The sequence below is a fragment of the Halichoeres trimaculatus genome, unplaced genomic scaffold (genome assembly GCF_033239565.1).
Source record: "Halichoeres trimaculatus isolate MK-OKI-2021-1 unplaced genomic scaffold, fHalTri1.1 fHalTri1_scaffold_19, whole genome shotgun sequence".
NCBI lineage: Eukaryota > Metazoa > Chordata > Actinopteri > Labriformes > Labridae > Halichoeres > Halichoeres trimaculatus.
Genome location: NW_027437197.1, coordinates 19,399,192 through 19,417,807, shown reverse-complemented (window position 1 = coordinate 19,417,807; position 18,616 = coordinate 19,399,192). Strand labels below are relative to the sequence as shown.

Below are 18,616 nucleotides of genomic sequence, written 5' to 3'. Positions count from 1 at the left end.
AGTCACTACTGTGCTTTCTGACTTATTAAAAAGATGTTTCAGAGGCTACCCTGACATTTGTCAACTTCCCCTTACCCTTTATATAAAATGGAGCAGACCTAAATGTCACCTCTGCAATGAAGTGTTCAGTGAAATCAATCTGCCTCTGTGCTATTTTAGCTATTTAAGCTCCAATGACATTGCACCAACATTATGCAAGTCTGAACTTCCCCTTCAAGCTGCTGACAGAGCTATTCTCAGGACACCTCTGTGCCTTTGTTGGGAAAAAGAAAAAAAAAAAGATTGAATGAGTTCCAAACAAAATGTTGACTAAAATCCAATCATGCTGCTGCCTTTCCCCTGTCTGTGCTTCTGAGGGGATCATATTTCCATAAACTCTTCCTAATGGGCTGAACTGCCTTATTAGTTTAGAGAGCAGAGCAATTAGCTGTTTATTTTTCTCTCTCCAATCCAATTACTTTCATTTCCTCTGGACTCTTTTATACATTTCTGAAGACTAAAATGTTTTTTTTTCAAATAGGGTGTACATTTGATATTTTATACCCATATGTATGCATAATATTGACCTGAAACCTCATAGCACAGAAAAACTGGAAACATGATGCAGTCTCTTATCTTAAAATACCCCCCCATGAGGATTCATTTAAAACATACACCAGGCAAATCCTCCTCAACAGTAAAATAAGGTCATCTTACTCAGTCGGATGGAAGTAGATCAGAATCTGCTCCCTCACACTCTGGTTTCCTTTCAAAACAAAGTCTAATCCTTGTTCCAATTTGCCCAAACATCTACTGTTCAGATGAATAACAATTAGACAATTTGAAGAACAGAGAAGCGTAATGATGTACAAGGTTTCAAAAGGCTAAATCTATCATCCTGCCATTAATAAATAATGCTGAGTTATCAGAGGTCACGTCTCTGAAACAGATCCCATGTCAGCTGCAGAGCATGTAAAACAAATGTTTATATAATCCACCAGACGGGTGTGTGTCAGCATTTAAAAGCACAAATAACATCCAGCTCTATGAGAGCATCCATCGCATGTCTGCATACCTGAAGTGAATATTCTAGCAGATACAGACCAGAGAGAGGCCTGACAGCCTAATGGTCAGAATAATGACTCTTCATCAGCCACTAAATACCCAGCCATCTCTTCTTACTTCCTCCCAAATATTTCTGGTTTGTAACCAGAGAATAAAATGGCGTGCTGTGCTGTGCTGTGCTGTGCTGGGCGCCTGGGGAGAGACCTTCACATGTCTGTTCCACTAAGAGTGGGCTCTGTGACTGGCTCATCAGGGAGCTACAGGCAGACCTTCAGATGTCCAAAAATGCACCATGGTCTGTCTGAAGCTGCACCCCTAAAAATGCCCTCCCTCGTCCTCTATCCGTGTGTCAGCATGCTGAGTGAAAAGAAGATGGAAAAATGCGTATTGCAAAGTCAACCTTGTATTCTGACATTGCACATGTTGAAGTGAAAAGAAGATTAATTAGGATTTTTCAAACAGAAAGCATCTGCATTGTGAGGCTGAGCTGCAAACCATTCTCCAATGAAACATGGTTGAAAGCAGGGGAGCAGATTGTGGAGCACAGCCAGAGAAGGAATACAATAGAGGAGAAGCACAACAATACTCTGACTACAGGAAGATGAAGGGACTCAGAGCACTGAGAGGGCCCCTCCTGTTCAAAAGCCAGCGTGTCCAAAACAAAGTGAAGTGATGCTGCATTTCAAAACGTGCCAATGTTTACAAAATGAAACTAAACTAGTCTGCCAATCCAAATACATCTTCAATTATCCTTCTTAAAACTGTAGGAGGTGAGGATGGTTCCATTCTGTACAAATACTTTGCAGTATTGTATCACATTATCTCATATGTCACTGCTAGAATCATATCTGAATGTATTACATGATACTGCATTGCTTAGTCCAATGTCATATCATATTGTTATCATATTGTAAAGCAGCCTATTGCATTGTATTGTATCCTAAGATACTGTATCATGTAGTAAAGATTGCATGGACTCATATCCATAGACCATAAAAAAATGGATGTTCTCTCACTCAGCTTATAGTGAGCTTGTTGTCATAAAACTGCTCCCCCTGGTGGCTGGCTGAAGTATAGGTCAGAAAATCCATCTCCCCAGCCATTCCAGATAGGCTGTGATCAAACTTTAAAAAATGAATACACCTCATGGAAATGTTTCTCTCTTGTTGTGGTGATTTGAAGATATTATTGGGCTGCTTTGAATTCAGGTCATCTTTTTTTCAAAAAAGTTTTGTTTTCACAAGTTATAAGAGGTGAAAAACAAGGCTTTACATCACGTTGAAAGATGATTGACGGCTGCTGTTCTTGTGTATTTTTTCAGGGATTGTAAAATATGTCCAGAGGGAAAGCCATTAAGAGATGAGACTCTCGAATAGAAAGAAACAATAATTTTTGACACCCAGTCACCCAGCTTCACTCAGATTCTCTCTGAGTCCAGCATAGCGTCTACTGCGCAGACTCTGGCTGCACAACGGCTGCCAATGGCGGCCCCCGTCGTGGGGGAATTTTGGCTTCAAAACCATATAATGGTAAATGACGGGGGCACGCTGTCCACTCTATATACAGTCAATGCTGATACCATATTTTATTGTGTCGTAAAGCACTGAGGAGCACCACGTTACTTGGTATTGTACTGTATCATATTGTATCCAAGCGGTTACCTCAGATCTAAAAATACAAGGCAATACGGAAGTGCTACATCTGCGGTTCACCAAGTGTCCACTTGAGATTGGCTGTGCCACATACAGACTAAGCAAAAAAATATATTTCTAAACAGAAATAAATATGTTTACGGCCTGGTACAAAAATGCCAACCATCTGAATTGCAATTTCTCTCACAGCACGGTACAGGAAGGTAAATTTTTCCCTAACTGAAGTTTAGAAGATATTAAGAATATGAGTTTGTCTCATTTCCATCACATGGTCCATGTCAACTATTTGCTTCAGAACTATGTTTCAGAAACACAGTTTGTGACGTCATAGAGACGGTCTTTGGTTGTATTGTAGTGGACACTAGAGGGGGATCTCACACTAGAATAGACAGGAGGAAGTGAGTTAAGTGATGACGTGAGACCAGGGCTGGATATAGATCAGTGTGCTGTTGAGTTTTGTGGGTTGGAAGTCGCACAGTAAACTTCAGAGCCTCCATACTCGAGTCTGCTCGTCTCTTTTGTTATCGACCTCCACATTGGTGACCCTGACGTGATTATGTCGGTTGAAGCCGGTGGCGACGGAGGGCTTGGAGCCTCAGCAGTAGCTTCTGCTGGTTCTCCGGCGGTTTTTGCTGCTACAATGGAGCTGCCGGAATTTTGGCAGCACGACCCGGAGCCGTGGTTCCAGCATATCGAGGCACAGTTTCACCTCCGGGGGATCTCGGTGGATGAAACAAAGTATTACCACGTGGTGGCAGCCTTGGACTCGTCAACTGCCCGTAGAGTCATGGGTTTCCTGAGGGAGCCACCGGCCGCTGGGAAGTACGAGGCTCTCAAGGCACAGCTCCTGCGGTTGTTCCGGCTTTCAGACACAGAACGAGCAGATCGCCTGTTGTCCCTTAACGGATTAGGAGACAGCAAGCCCACGGAGTTAATGGAGAATATGCTAGCGCTACTTGGCGCAGGTGACGTCTCGTTCCTGTTTGTGCACCTCTTCCTACGGCAGCTCCCGCCTCAGGTACGAACAGCTCTGGCAAACTCACCGCTTGTGCGCACCAAAGATTACCGCGGATTAGCAGAGGAAGCAGACCGGATCCTACTAGCATCCCGCCAGTATAGTATACAGGCTGTATCATCACCCCAACCCCCTCTCCTGAGAGCGGAGGAGCTGACGACTCCTGTGGCTGCCGTGTCGGATCGGCGGAGAGAGGACAGCGTGTTATGCTTCTATCATCGCCGTTTTGGCTCGAAAGCTAAGCGGTGTATCCCGCCCTGCTCTTTTGCTGTCCAGGGAAACGGGAGGGCCGGCGCTCGTTAGCGGCTGTGAGTGCTGGCAACGCTGATAAGCTGCTGTTTATTGAGGATTCGTTGTCCGGTCGGCGTCTGCTGGTGGACTCAGGAGCACAGCGGAGTATCCTACCTGCCTCGGCCCCGGAGGCCCTGGGGAATGGACACGGACCCCCGCTGGACGCGGCCAACGGCACCCCCATTCGTACATTCGGCACCAGGTTTGTGACTGTGTGTTTTAATGGGCGCCAGTTTGGATGGGACTTTGTGTTTGCTTCTGTGTCCGTACCTATATTGGGCGCGGATTTTTTATGCGCTCACAGGCTGCTGGTGGATGTTTCAAACCGCCGCCTTATTGATGCGGTGTCCTTTGCTACGTATCCCTGTACACTGGGGGGGCCGGGACCCCTCCCCCTTGCTAACATGCTTGCCACAGGGGACGTTTATCAGCGTCTCCTGGCCAAATTCCCAGCTCTGACTACCCCCACTTTCTCTGCTAAAGTGGCCAAGCATGGAGTTGAACATTACATCACCACTGTTGGTTCGCCTGTGTATGCAAGAGCACGCCGTCTGGATGCTGCTAAACTGGCTATAGCAAGGGAGGAGTTTTCTGCAATGGAACGGCTGGGCATTGTGCGCCGCTCAAACAGCCCCTGGGCCTCCCCACTGCATATGGTGCCCAAGGCTGACGGCAGGTGGCGTCCCTGTGGGGATTTCCGTCGCCTTAACAACATTACTACTCCGGACAGGTACCCAGTTCCACACATTCAGGACTTTTCTGTACATCTGTCTGGGGCCTGCATTTTTTCCAAAGTGGATTTGGTGCGGGGTTATCATCAGGTGCCAGTCGCTCAGCAGGATGTGCCTAAGACTGCTGTAATCACCCCCTTTGGACTGTTTGAGTTCCTGCGTATGCCTTTCGGCCTCAAGGGGGCAGCACAAACTTTTCAGCGGCTAATGGACTCTGTTTTGCGGGATCTGCCTTTCCTGTTTGTCTATTTGGATGACATTCTGGTGGCTAGTGCTTCTGCTGAGCAGCATCTGACACACCTTAACCAACTCTTTGAGAGACTGAGTGAGCATGGACTGATTGTGAACCCAGCCAAGTGTCAGTTTGGACTGCCAGCGATCGATTTCCTCGGCCACCGTGTCTCGCCTGAAGGAGCTGTCCCTCTGCCGGCTAAGGTTGAGGCGATAGCTGCTTTTCCACGACCCCGCACAATCAGGTCCCTGCAGGAGTTTCTGGGTATGGTGAACTTCTACAACAGGTTCATAGAGAGAGCGGCTCAACTGATGCGCCCTCTGTATGAAGCGCTGAGGGGGAAGAAGGATAGCCAGGAGGTGGACTGGTCTTCAGAGAGGGTCCAGGCGTTTGAGGGTGCCAAAGCAGCTTTGGCCAACGCCGCCATGCTCTCACACCCCTCCCCTACTGCACCTATAGCTCTTACTACTGACTCCTCTGACTATGCAGTGGGTGCAGTATGTGAGCAGTGGGTGTTAGGATCCTGGCGGCCTCTTGCCTTTTTCAGCAGAAAACTGCGTGACAGTGAGAGGAAGTACAGCACGTTTGATAGAGAGCTCCTGGCCCTTTTCCTGGCTACACGACACTTTAGGTTCATGCTGGAGGGTCGCCAGTTCACTGCATTCGTGGATCACAAGCCCCTTACTTTTGCTATGTCCAAGACTGCCGAACCCTGGTCGGCACGGCAGCAGCGTCAACTCTCTGCTATTTCTGAGTTCACCACAGACATTCAACATGTGGCTGGAAAGGACAATCGGGTGGCGGATTGCCTCTCCCGGGTACATGTTAGTTCAGTGCACCTTGGGATCGATTATGTTGCCATGGCCCAGCTGGTGGATGTGGATATTCAGGCGTTTAAGAAGGAGGAGACAGGCCTAAGGTTGAAGGATGTGGAGTTTCACGACTGCGGCACCACGCTTCTTTGTGATATCTCCACAGGGCAGCCTCGGCCGATGGTTCCGATGGGCTGGCGACGCAGAGTTTTTGAGGCCATGCATGTCCTGTCACATCCGGGGGTTAAAGCCTCTGTTAAGCTGGTGAGCTCCAAGTTTGTCTGGCCGGGCCTCAGGAAGGATGTGAAGCAATGGGCTGCTTCCTGTATGGCCTGTCAACGCTCTAAGGTGCACCGTCACATCAAGGCCCCTCTAGAGCCATTTCATATTCCAGAGAGGCGGTTCGAGCATGTCAACGTGGACCTGGTTGGTCCACTGCCCCAATCCCGGGGGTTTACTCACCTTCTCACTATGGTGGACAGGACCACTAGGTGGCCAGAGGTTGTTCCCTTGTCATCAACTACATCTGCAGAAGTAGCCCGGGCATTCATATCTGCATGGGTGGCACGTTTCGGGACACCATCTGACCTCACCTCGGACAGGGGTGCCCAGTTCACCTCTGAGCTGTGGAATGCTGTGGCTCAGAACTTAGGGGTGAAGCTCCATCGCACCACTGCATATAACCCACAGGCCAACGGGTTGTGTGAACGGTTTCATCGTTCCATGAAAGCTGCCCTTCGTGCAGCCCTTAAGGACAGTAACTGGATGGACCGCCTTCCCTGGGTTATGTTAGGCTTGCGTTCAGCCCCGAAAGAGGACCTTAAATCCTCCTCTGCAGAGCTTGTTTTTGGGCAGCCATTGAGGCTTCCTGGGGAGTTTCTACCAAGAGCTTCATCACCCTGGTCTGTGTCTGCTCAGCGCTTGGCTTTCAGAGATGCCACCACTGCCTTTTCCCCTTTGCCTGTTCATCACTGTCTACCCCAGACCTATATACCGAAGGATCTAATGTCTGCTGACTATGTTTTTGTCCGGCATGATGCCCATCGTTCCCCCCTGCAGGCCCCTTATGACGGACCCTTCCGGGTTCTGGAAGTGGGGTCAAAGAACTTTGTTGTGGACATGGGAGGGCATCCAGAGCGGGTCTCAGTGGATCGTCTTAAGCCTGCTCATGTACTGAAGGAAGAGCCAGTTGAGCTGGCTCTGCCTCCCCGCCGTGGACGACCTCCCAAGTCTGTTCCTCTCCCAGGACCCGTTTCCAGTCCCAACAACCCCCCAGTGGCTGCTCCTGCCCCATCTGTCCGGTCTCGTCGATGGCAGGGGCGTCCCCCAGCCCCTGTTCCTACTTTTTTCCCTTCCCCGGTCACTGTGAAGCACAGTCGTTATGGTCGGCTGATCAAGCCCCCTTTGAAGGATTGAGACTGTGCCTGTATGGGATGGAGGACTGTTTTTTTTTGTTTTTTTTGTTGTTGTTGTTCTCTGGTTTATTTTCCTGGCACAGTTTGGGGACATTTGGTTTGATTCATAGGTTGTGTGTCTATTTTTGGTGTTCGGGGGGGGCCTGTGTAGTGGACACTAGAGGGGGATCTCACACTAGAATAGACAGGAGGAAGTGAGTTAAGTGATGACGTGAGACCAGGGCTGGATATAGATCAGTGTGCTGTTGAGTTTTGTGGGTTGGAAGTCGCACAGTAAACTTCAGAGCCTCCATACTCGAGTCTGCTCGTCTCTTTTGTTATCGACCTCCACAGTATCATATAAAATCCTCATCCTACCATATAGCAATATATACAGTTTGATATTAGTCTGCACTTACTATTAGCAAAGGCTGAAAAAAAGATTAGAAAAGAGGTTTTCTCTGTCTTACCTTAGCCGTAGTACCATGTTGACAGCACCTGGACTGTAGGGTGCATCCTCATATGGTTCAACCTGTAGGAAGAGAAACTTCTGACGGTGAAACAGCATTGATTTCATATCATCAGGCAATCAGAAATGTTCTTTTTTTGTACTGAATGGACAAACTCTAAGGTACAATTACTTCAAGATGAATGTGTTAGAGCAAATAATAAACTGTGGCTGTGCAATTGTGCGTAACTATGACTACAAACTCAGAGAATGTTGTCTATGTTTTCTGAGAAAATGTGTTTCATTCAGCTCAGCTGCAGGGGAAGTTGTGGATGGAAAAGAAAAGGGAACAATACATAAAGGTATCGTGCAAAGATCTATTGCCGTTATTGCTACTTTTTACAAATAGGCTCTTTGTACGTCAAAGAAAGGATATTAAAGGATAAGAAATGACTGCTGAGTATCAGTCAAAGCTAATCCCTTACTGTAGCATAGGAGACACCTCGGCTCATTTTTAAAATGACAATAGCCTCAGAAAATGGGCGCAATGGCACTGAGTCTTTAGATGAGATACACCCAAGCTCTGAGCCGGCACCCTGAGGCAGACAGCCATTAACTCTAAGTTATTACTGCTAAGAGCATCCCAACAGGAGACACATACTCACACATGTGCACAGGCTGACACACACTGACACACAAGAAGCACAGATGTAGACAAACACACACATAATCAGTGTGGCATCAAGGTCATTGAATCATAACAAATAAGTGTGGCTGCTGAATCCCTCACCTGGGGATGCTGAATAGACAAGCCTTCAATGGGGACATTGTTGGCATTATCCTCATTCTAGGAGGAACAGAATGAGAGGCAGAATTGTGCAAATGCTATTACTTCCTCTGTATATAACAAGTCACCACTCATCTTATAAAGACAACAAAGGAACGCTAATTTGAACAATCACTGAAGAGGAATTTGCCGGCAGTCTTAAAACTGGTGCATGGCTGCTTTTGATTAAACTCAATAAAACATGTTTGGAATTATAAACTGATTGAGTTCATAATTCTCACAGACGAATCATTCCAAGGAAGGAAATAAAATTACATTTGCAAAAACGCCTCTTTGCCATGTTATCAAATTATACACCAGAAAACAAGATTAGGCATATTTATCTCTGTCAAAAAGACCTTCATTCATTAAACTCCATTCTGAGAACCATGTAAGAGAGGAGCAGCTAACTTACATCTTTGGCCTCATCTTTGACCCTGCGTGACTGGAGGGAGAAATCAAAGACACATTAATATTTCTTGGTTCACGAGTACACAAAAATAAAATGGTTTCTTCTTCCTCAGTTTCTCAGGGAAACTGAGGAAGTAATTTACAATTTACAGCCTTAATCTATTTTTTTGTCTTCAAAGATTGCACTTTTGTTTCTCCATCTGCCCATCCATCTGTCACTCCAAACTTTTTTTTTCGCTTTTATTACAAACAAACTGCCATAAAAAGGAACAAGGCTGAGTTTAGAGACAGGAAGCTAAAAAACACATCCTGCAAAAATACTATCGGCAACAGCTTACTTCCTAAATCATTACTTTTGGTAGCATATTAGTTGTTGCATCACACATTAAAGTGCGCTATCTTTATCAAAGGGCTCTTTGATCATGGCTGTCTTCTCGCTCCTGCCTCAAATCCTTGCAGCAATCTTCCAGCTCATTACAGCAACCTCGAGACAGGCTCTCTCTCAGAGATAAACCATCTGCCATCCGAAAAAGAAAAACTTAGCCGTCAGGGAAGTGAGGAGAATACAGGGTCAGAGACAGAGGGGAAGTTGCATAATGGTTTGATCTACAGGTTAGACATGATATGCAATAACAGCATTACCAAGAAATCCACCGAGTTTTCTCTGCTTACAAACAGAGCAGGGCATAAAAAGCACTCTTTAAGAAACTCATGTTGGTGAAATTGTTCTTGGTACATCTTACACTAAATATTAACACTCATGAGTGGATATGCAAGAATTCACTTTGCGGGTGCTGGACATTTTGGAGTCTGCTTCACCCACCCTGCCCTGACTCCTTGCCGCCTTGCCCTCTTCACTGCCTTCGTCCAGCTCGTCATCGCTCCACTCCCAGTCGCCATCCTCTGTCTTGTGCAGGTGACCACTGGAGCCTGGGACTCTCCTCACCTGGACCATGACAACACACAGCCAGCACAATTGATTAGAGCTGGGTATGGGTACCTTTCACATTTGAAACAATACGGTACGGATACCCAGTACCTGGCAATCGGTACCGGTACTTAGCAGTACCGATTTTTGGTAATTTTTTTGTGTATATGTGCTAAAAAAAATTTTTTTTTTGAATTATAAAATATACAAAAATTTTTAATTTAACATGTTTATTCTTCAATATATAACCTTGCAATGCTGTTTCGGTACTTTTGACAGAATTCGGTCGGTACCTATAAAAGTACCTAATTCAGTACCCGTCCCTAATGTCAACAGCTTATGTCAAGAGTCATATTTTTGACAAAAAATGCACATCACGTGAGTCGGACAGAAAGATTTTGCCCTCTGCTGGAGGAAAGTGGTAACTTTTTTCCAATTCAGTTAAAAAAATATTCAAATTAAGAATTTAAATTTGAACAAAAATTCAATTTCTTAACAAAGAATCCCATTTTAAACATAAAAAATGATACACATGTGAATCAAAGTTTTCTCCCACCTCTAAAATTTATGTCCATAACATAAACTTTTTTTTACTTAGATTAATGTTGAAGATCATGGATTTCCAAAAGAAATAAACACATCTTTCTGTGGTAAGGCAAAAAGTAGCCTATGTAACATACTATAAATAATGTAAAGAAATGCATTCCTTTTGTGAAAGCAAAGCAGCACATGACTATCCCAGCAGTGTTTGGTCTATCACATCAGAGTACACAAACTGTGAGCCACCAGCAGCAGGGTCATATAAATCCTCCAGCATTAGATAAGGTTGGAGTTACAGAAAAAAAAACACCCTTCAGATGATGTCTGCTTTTTTTCTCAGCCCTGACATAAAACTTGAACAGTGAAGCTGCCCCTGTTCTGTTGTGGTTCCTTAAAGAAAAGGACACAGCTCAATGGTCTTCAAGCATGATCACCTCAGTGACATTACGAAGGGGGAAAACAACACAAAAATTATGCATCAGACAAAATCCTCACACTGTAGCTGTTTGGATATGCTGAATTTTTAAAAGACCACACTGATAAAACTGGGGTAGCACTTTCCTGGGGATTTAACTGACACATATTTGGGTAAAATATCCTGTATTTTAAATCCAGATTTTGAAGCATCCAAGCAGAACTCAGAAGGTATTTGTCTATCATTTGTGCACTGGACCACACCTAAATGTCTATCTTTTTCTATTCCAGACATTTTCACCTTCCAAGAAATCTATGATTTAAGCTTACATCTTTCTGAAGCCCCTAATGTCTAAAGCAATTACAGCTCCAATGAGTTTCATTGAAAGCTCTATTATGGGTGTGAGGGTGCCCTCTGCTGGCTTATCAACTCACTCGTACCAACTCTGTACTTGACTAATCTAAATCTTTCTCCTCCACGTTTTTAATATGACAAAAACAGCCTTGGGGAAAAAATATAAATAAAAAATATTTTTGAGGCATTTTGTTTCCATCACCCCCCTTCTTTCATGTTTTTAGGAAATTACCCTCCCTTCTTTCATTAGATATTAATCTAAAATTAATTTGCAGATGACAGCCGGCCGGACAATCTGCCATCTCCTCTTCATTCCCTGCTCTCAAGGAGAGGAAAGGTCCCGTCTAAAGCCCACTTAAAGAGTAAAGTTTCTGTCTGCCTCTGAGTCTCCAAGTGCTCTCAGACCCACATTGTGCTTGGGAGCAGATCTGCTTGTGTTTACCATGACTACAGAACACCACATGGGACAAAAAGATACAGAAACAGAACACCAAAGGGGAAAAGTGCAAAAGGGGTCAAGATGTTCAAGGTGGTTGTGGAGAGTATTTCGCTGTAGATGTTAGCAGAATGAAGTCACTCCAGTCTTGAAACGAAAGGTCACAACATCTTGTGGTGACTGTTTTGCTGCAGTGTTGCTCGTCTGGGCAGCATTTGAATAATTGCTGATGTATAATGTGGATGACCCTGTGGGTTAGCAAGGGCGTTGAGTCTGAGGCTGATCCATTTCAACAATAGGAGCACATCAATAGTATTACATAACTGTAAATATACCGTGCAGTCCATCTATCTAACTGTGCCATACAAATTCAAACAAATTGCTGTAATTAGAGTATGAGAATGGACAGTTTCTGCTCTATAATGTGATGAATCACAAAGTGCAAGTGTTTCAGATTCAAGTTTGCATGGTTGGCTCAAGAGTTTGAGAATCCACAATCCTATTAAGCATCAACTACTTAATTAACTGTAACTAAGACCAGATAACAGTGGTAACCTTATCATCAATGAACGAAGCTCAACAACATGGTTCCCCCTTTGTATTGACACTCAGCCTTGTCCGTGCGTAATGTTAACGTCACACACACACTAACAGCCCTGTTATCCACTATGCCCTCCATTTACTACCAGCCAGTCAGTGAATTTCCACCCCCCTCCACCCCAGCTCGGCCACTCTGCCTCCTGGCGATGGCCCTCTGTTCCCGTTTCTGTCCTGGCTACCCAAGCGGAGTGTTATGTGAAACCAATACAGCTGTGCCTGCAAACTGTACTTCCTCCAGCTAAAGTGAGACCAGTGAGCAACCGAGCAGGCACCCTAAACGATAATGTCCCCTTTTTTACTGTAATGTTACCAATTGATCCAATCCACTCTGACTTCAATGTGCCGCGTGCAGACAGCTGACACAGGACGTCCATACATTGATGCAGCCTGCCCGTGCGCTGCAGTGGCCCATATTTTTACATAATCTACACAACAGTTCAGGCATAAAGCGTTTGAGGTGCTAAAGAGAGTCAAAGTGCGTAACTCGTGTTGACTGTAAATGCAACGCTCTGGTGGAGTGAGAGACTTCAGTCGATCCCAGCACTCTGCCATAATTTGTTCATGTTTAGTCAATAGTTGAGCTATTTCACAGGGAATGTTTGTGTAAACATACCTTCTTCGCTCTCTGGGAAATCTTTGGTGCGCGACTCAAAAGCTTTTCAACCAAATATTCTCTGTTCTGGAAGAAACAATCAAAACATGAATCATCATTAATTCAGTACAGGAATCAGAGCCTCATCATGAGTCACAAAAATACAAAACAATTTGTTTTTTCCAAATTGTACCGCCCAGAGAAACAAAACGTGCAAGAGATGGATCCAAATTTTAAAGGTTATGCTATTAAAATGTTACACAACCCATTAAGTCTTTTTAAATGGGAACAATTTAATGAGATTTTGGTGCTTGATCCTGGTTAATCCTGTTAAAATTAATATCATACAAACTCAGGTAACAGTTCTTTGTGGATCATAATACTGATTGACATTTGATGTATTAAAAATGTGTAACCATAATGAATGTATTAAAAATTTAATTATAACACTGATATCATGACCAAACAAGCTCAAATATTTGTGAAATACCTTGGCCTTTTGGAAGAATTTACACTTTAGAAGCTCTGCAGCTGTAGGCCTGAAATAAAGGAAAGTCAAAATGTTAACTTAAAAAATCAGTACAATGTTAAGAGCATATAACAGAGTTACTTTTATATTCATGACCAATTGAGTTCAGGATGAGATGCTAACCTTTTGGCAGGATCCTTCTGAAGGCACATAGTTATTAGCTTTCTGAACGACTTGCCGTACTTTTTTAGCACCTCTTTGTCCTCTACACCTGTCTCTAGAGTTGGCGGATCGTTCTGTAGGGTAAGCATTAAAACCTAAAAGGAAAACAGGAAATAAAATGGTCAGCACCTCCTCTACAATTCAGCTGAAAGTCAAAAGGGAAAAGAAACTCCAAGAAAGAAACTGTTTGAAAAAAAAACTCAGTTGGAAAGTAAAACCATGGCATCCCTCAGATAAAAGGTTCCCTGTTTATAATCAGTTGGTTTCCTAATTATAGCAAAAGCACAGGGTCGAAAATGAAGTCACAGAATGTTTTTTTTTTTTTTTTCGTTTTTTTTTTTTTACTAATGATGAAACTTCACAGAAACACATTGGTTCAGGAGGAAGTCAAAGGCTAAAAGTTTTCGGGTAATGCTTCCTTTTTCTGCTAAAAACAGTCGGTAAATGCTGCAGGAACGGCTATAAACAGCGCAGTACTGATTTAAAACCACAAACATAGTCATAGCATCCAGGAGATTTACCTTCATCGGAGGGTAGCGGTGATATGGTGCAGATCCTGTTGCTAACTCTATGGCTGTAATTCCAAAACTCCATATATCTGCTTTGAAATCATAGCCCCGTACCTGTTGGTGTAAAATAACTGTTATCTTTGGTGCAAATTTAAGTCTCTGAGGCTTTTCTTAGTGTTATGATTAAAGTCGTTAACACATCAAAACTAAATCAGCTAATAATATTTCAGCCGTACACAGATGAGCGCTCAAGCATGGCAGAAGCTAGCTCAGGAGATACATTTAAAATGGGATATGATGAATAAAATGTCACTTGCAGACTTTAGTAGTGAAGATAGTGGACTTACTTGTTCCATCACCTCTGGTGCCATCCAGCACGGCGTGCCAACAAAGGTTTTCCGTACTTTGTTTCTTGTCATATCCCCACCGGTGGCCAAGAATGCACTTACACCAAAATCTGAAAAATAAGAAGAAAAACACACATATGCTTTTAGATTTAAATTCATTTAAAATCTTTAGAGTTTAATGAACTTTCTGACAGGGAAATATCTTCAAGATGGACAGAGAGAACTGGGCCAGGAGAAGGTCAGTGTCAGATATCATCGTGTAGTGTTTTCCCCATGGGATTCTTCCTCACCAAGGTAAGAAAAATAAACTGTGTCAGGTAAATTCAGCCTAATCCAAGGCTGTAACACAATAATCCGAACATGCATCAATGCATTTTACTTTCAGTTTCACTAAATCAAAGAAAAGTTTGTTAAGGTCTACAAAGGTATTTCAGCCCACCTGCAATCTGAACAGATCCATCTTCTCCAAGCAGTATGTTCCCAGCTTTCACATCCCTGAGGTCAACAAATCACAAACACAGTCAAACAACAAAGTCATGTGGGACAGCATTGATTCTTTCGTTAGTAAACGGGTCCAACAGACCACCACCATCTGGCTTTCTGCCCAAGGGGCCGACAGATTTAAACCCGCCTCCCAGTGACCTTGAAACCTGATCACAACAACTAGACTGCTCGTGAATTAAGTTACATAACACTTTTATCTCCCTTATCAAGAGAATCAAATTAAAATGTATGTAAAAGGCTGTGTAAACGCTACGTTGGCTTAATCAACAAGACAAACAGTTTGTGTTACCTGTGAATCTGTCCATTTCTGTGCAGGTAGTCCAACCCCTCCAGGACTTCTTTTAGAATAGTAGCAATTATAGGCTCTTCTAGTGCTCGATTTTTGTCGTCTTCTTTGTTTGTGTGCTTTATTATATCCAACATGGAGCCTAAAAAGACACAGCAGAATTACTATTAAGTAATTTAGCCAATTTTTCACATACTAACGAGGAGCACGGCATTACCCATAGAGCCATCACATAATCAATATTTAGGAGCAGTGACTGCTAATTGCTTATTATCCTCAACACAGTGGCAGTGCATTATCCTTCTGTAGCACCATGGCAAGATAATAGCGATAAAGGATGTGCAATGGGACATCATGAGACCCCAGGTGATATATTTAGCACTGCATGCAGGAAATAAGAGTGCTATTGCTTCCATATTACCGTGAAAAAGCAAAGATTAAAATACTGTGCCAAGGTGAAAAGTAGTGTATGATTCAAGTCTGGTCTTTACATAGAAATAATAGTCATTTTCATCTCTACATACACATTTATTAAATGATGGTTATGAATAAAGGAACGTCTGATCTGAAAGATATATCAACTGGCTGATGTTTTTATGCCTATGTTATTGATTGAATATTTTAGAAATATACAATATTTCTTGTGAAAAATGTGTGTACAGAAAATATTAAGTATACACTTAGAATTAAAAGATAATTTAAAAAAGAAGAGGGGGTTTAGTCACATGCACTACGGCCTCTGAAGCTCACCTCCACTCAGAAGTTTCATGACCAACCAAAGTTCATCCTTCACTACAAAGGAGGTGTAGTAGGTGACAACATTGGGGTGGTTACACTGGCTCATCGCTTGGATTTCTTTCTATTGAGAGGGAGAAACAAGTCAGGACACATCAAACTATGGTAAAAGTAAATACATTTTAGTGCATTGTAACAATCTTTGCATACTGTAGTAAAAACTAAAACCAAAAGTTACATTATAAGAAATCCTGTTGCAGCTTACACAAAACACAGGCTAATATGGCTCAGAGAGACAGTAGTAGTAGTAGTAGAGCATTACAAGGACCTTTACAAAATAACTCTGTGCTCACAGAGAAAAATGAAACCATATTTATTGTTCTCACCAATAGCTCATCCATGCTAGTCTGGCATTTCTCCAGGTTTATTCTCTTTATGGCGACGCGCTCCTGTCTGGGGGTACAGAGGGCTGCCTGTACCACAGCTGTGGCCCCGCTGCCTGGAATCACAGCCATAACACAGAAATGACAAAGTGCTCAGGAGCAAAGAGGGACACACACAGACAGAAAGACTCTTCAACCCAGTCTCTCTCTGCGGGGTCATGGTATGCATCTGCTACTTCAGTTCTGTGTTTGTTATGATATTCACTCTCTGTGTCTGCTGGCTGAAACAAAAGACACACATAACAACAAAAACCGACTTTGAAAAAACACTCTTTTTTTCCCCCTCCTCAACGTGATATGTTGTTTACTCGGCTCATTACAAATCAAGCCACGGTGGAGTAGTGAAGTTGTTCACACCTAGAAGCTGTGGCACACAGCATACTGCTCGCCAACTGCTCGCAGCAGATAAGGTGGAAGAGAAAACGCGAAGATGAGACTGTTCACCATTTGATTAAAAGAACAGAGAGGGGGTCTCCCTTACTCATCACAGTCAGCAGCCAACAGCTGTGGGGCTATTTCTTATCACTGATGGAATGACGCGTCAGACCATCTGCACAGAACAAGCACTTGCCAAAAATATTTTGACAACTTCCTTTGGTCCTTTTTCAGTTAATTGTAGATTTTTCATTGTTGAAACTTTCAGTCCTACTTCCAATATAGTACAAGAAGAAAGTTGAATAATATCAAATAAAAACTTTTAAGACTTTCTGTTACGTCAGTTGTTGTGTTATTTGTGCACTTTCTTAAATAGTTTTTATCAAGATGGTTATTTGGATCCCCATTAACTAGTAACAAGGTAGCAACTACTTTCCTTGGGATCCTCTCATGAAAATGTGTAATTACAGTTCATACAGATTGCATAATTTGAAAATCCAATACATATTTAAAAAATATAATAACAATAAAACATAACAGGCATAAATAAAACCAAAAACAATGTTCTAAAAGTTTTTTTTAATGGGTTATCTATCATACATCCATAATACAACTGTACACCCACTAAAATACTTAATATGACAAAGTCATAATAGTAAGTACTTCGTAAATTCAATAAAATGGTACTATTAATTATAGTTACTATTAATACTAGTAGTAATTGACAATTTACAACAAGCATTAAATAATAATGATGTTGAGTTTGTCAAATTTTCAATAACTACCACGAGTGACCATCTAAGGTAATTTAGTATTGTTTACATGCTGCATCTTTGATTTCAGTGATGGTTACTAAACTGGGCACGTGCCATACTCCGGCACAGCTGGAGTAACTCTGCAATAATCTAAAAACGCTCCTAGGAAAAGTGACATTTTTAACACAGTGTTGCAACCTCGAGCCTCAGACACAAACCGGTAGTTTCCCCAAATGTGCTTTATAACATCCGCATTGCAAAGCGTTGCAGGAGGCAGGCTACTGAATATGAAAAAGCCGGTAGGCCTTCATCGTCGTTCACTGATAATAACCTTCCGCGGCATGCCTCTCCGTGTTAATATGTAGCGTTCATCACATCCCCGGGTACTAACCTATGACTTCCTGCAGCTCGTACGACTCCCTGGTAATTGGCCAGCTGGTTGTCAGCGCTGGTTGCGGGTGGTGACCAGGAGCCGGAGATTCGCCTTGATCCGCCATGATGATGAAGATGATGATTCTGCGCTAGTTAGCAGCTTCTCTCACAGACAGATAGACAGAAAAAGACAGGGAGAGGGAGACAGTCAAATTTGACCTCTCCTCTCCTCGGTACTAGTGTCAGCTGGCAGCTGAAGCAGAGCAACTACCGCTATCGATGAGCACAACCCGGAAAATAACGGACCGCACTCATGCGCGCTCATACTCAGACGCACACGCTTCCATTCCTGTGACATGCTGGTCTAAGGCCCGAGAGAGCACACAGGAAGACATGAATTCAAATCACTACCATTTGTTTCAAAAAATACCCCGCAGCTCTAATTCTACTATTAACAAATTATTTGTGTGATAAAAGTAATAATATAATAAAGTGTGCAATGATTGAATACTATCTGCTTCTTGTGTTTTTTTTCTAAATTATTATTATTATCGTGTAAAAATGTCATGGGAGTTGCTTTGTGTACGACTGGAACACGTATGTGTGACGGTCACATGTCACATGCAGCCACAACTCAACTTGGAGTGTTTGACGCTGCACACTAGAGGGCGCCATTATATCTTCATATTGTCAACGACGGTCTGGAATAAAGACAGGCATTGTAGTCACCAATACGCTGAACAGAACAGAGTTGAACATGTATAATGATTTTCAGTCGGGACCAAAACGTGGAGTGTTAGAGAAAAGAGACTTTAAAAAAATCGGTTAAGTAAAACATTTATAATAAATAACTTAACAAAAAGTAGGAATTTCCCTCT

At 43.1% G+C, this 18,616-nt stretch overlaps 1 protein-coding gene across 1 annotated transcript in view; it reads right to left on the bottom strand.

Annotated features, from left to right (window-relative positions):
• The window catches only part of stk39 (serine threonine kinase 39), a 28,120-nt gene extending 10,019 nt beyond the window's left edge, over nucleotides 1-18,101 (bottom strand). The window contains exons 1-14 of the mRNA XM_074695190.1: nucleotides 17,758-18,101; nucleotides 16,180-16,292; nucleotides 15,809-15,917; nucleotides 15,062-15,200; nucleotides 14,708-14,763; nucleotides 14,269-14,378; nucleotides 13,934-14,035; nucleotides 13,374-13,507; nucleotides 13,212-13,260; nucleotides 12,743-12,808; nucleotides 9,680-9,802; nucleotides 8,861-8,890; nucleotides 8,410-8,466; nucleotides 7,642-7,703 (exon numbers count right to left, since the gene is read on the bottom strand). Coding sequence (XP_074551291.1) covers nucleotides 7,642-7,703; nucleotides 8,410-8,466; nucleotides 8,861-8,890; nucleotides 9,680-9,802; nucleotides 12,743-12,808; nucleotides 13,212-13,260; nucleotides 13,374-13,507; nucleotides 13,934-14,035; nucleotides 14,269-14,378; nucleotides 14,708-14,763; nucleotides 15,062-15,200; nucleotides 15,809-15,917; nucleotides 16,180-16,292; nucleotides 17,758-17,863 — 1,256 coding nt within the window. The 5' untranslated portion in view covers nucleotides 17,864-18,101. The remainder of the gene's footprint in view (nucleotides 1-7,641; nucleotides 7,704-8,409; nucleotides 8,467-8,860; nucleotides 8,891-9,679; nucleotides 9,803-12,742; nucleotides 12,809-13,211; nucleotides 13,261-13,373; nucleotides 13,508-13,933; nucleotides 14,036-14,268; nucleotides 14,379-14,707; nucleotides 14,764-15,061; nucleotides 15,201-15,808; nucleotides 15,918-16,179; nucleotides 16,293-17,757) is intronic.
• Between the last annotated feature and the right edge of the window lie 515 nt (nucleotides 18,102-18,616).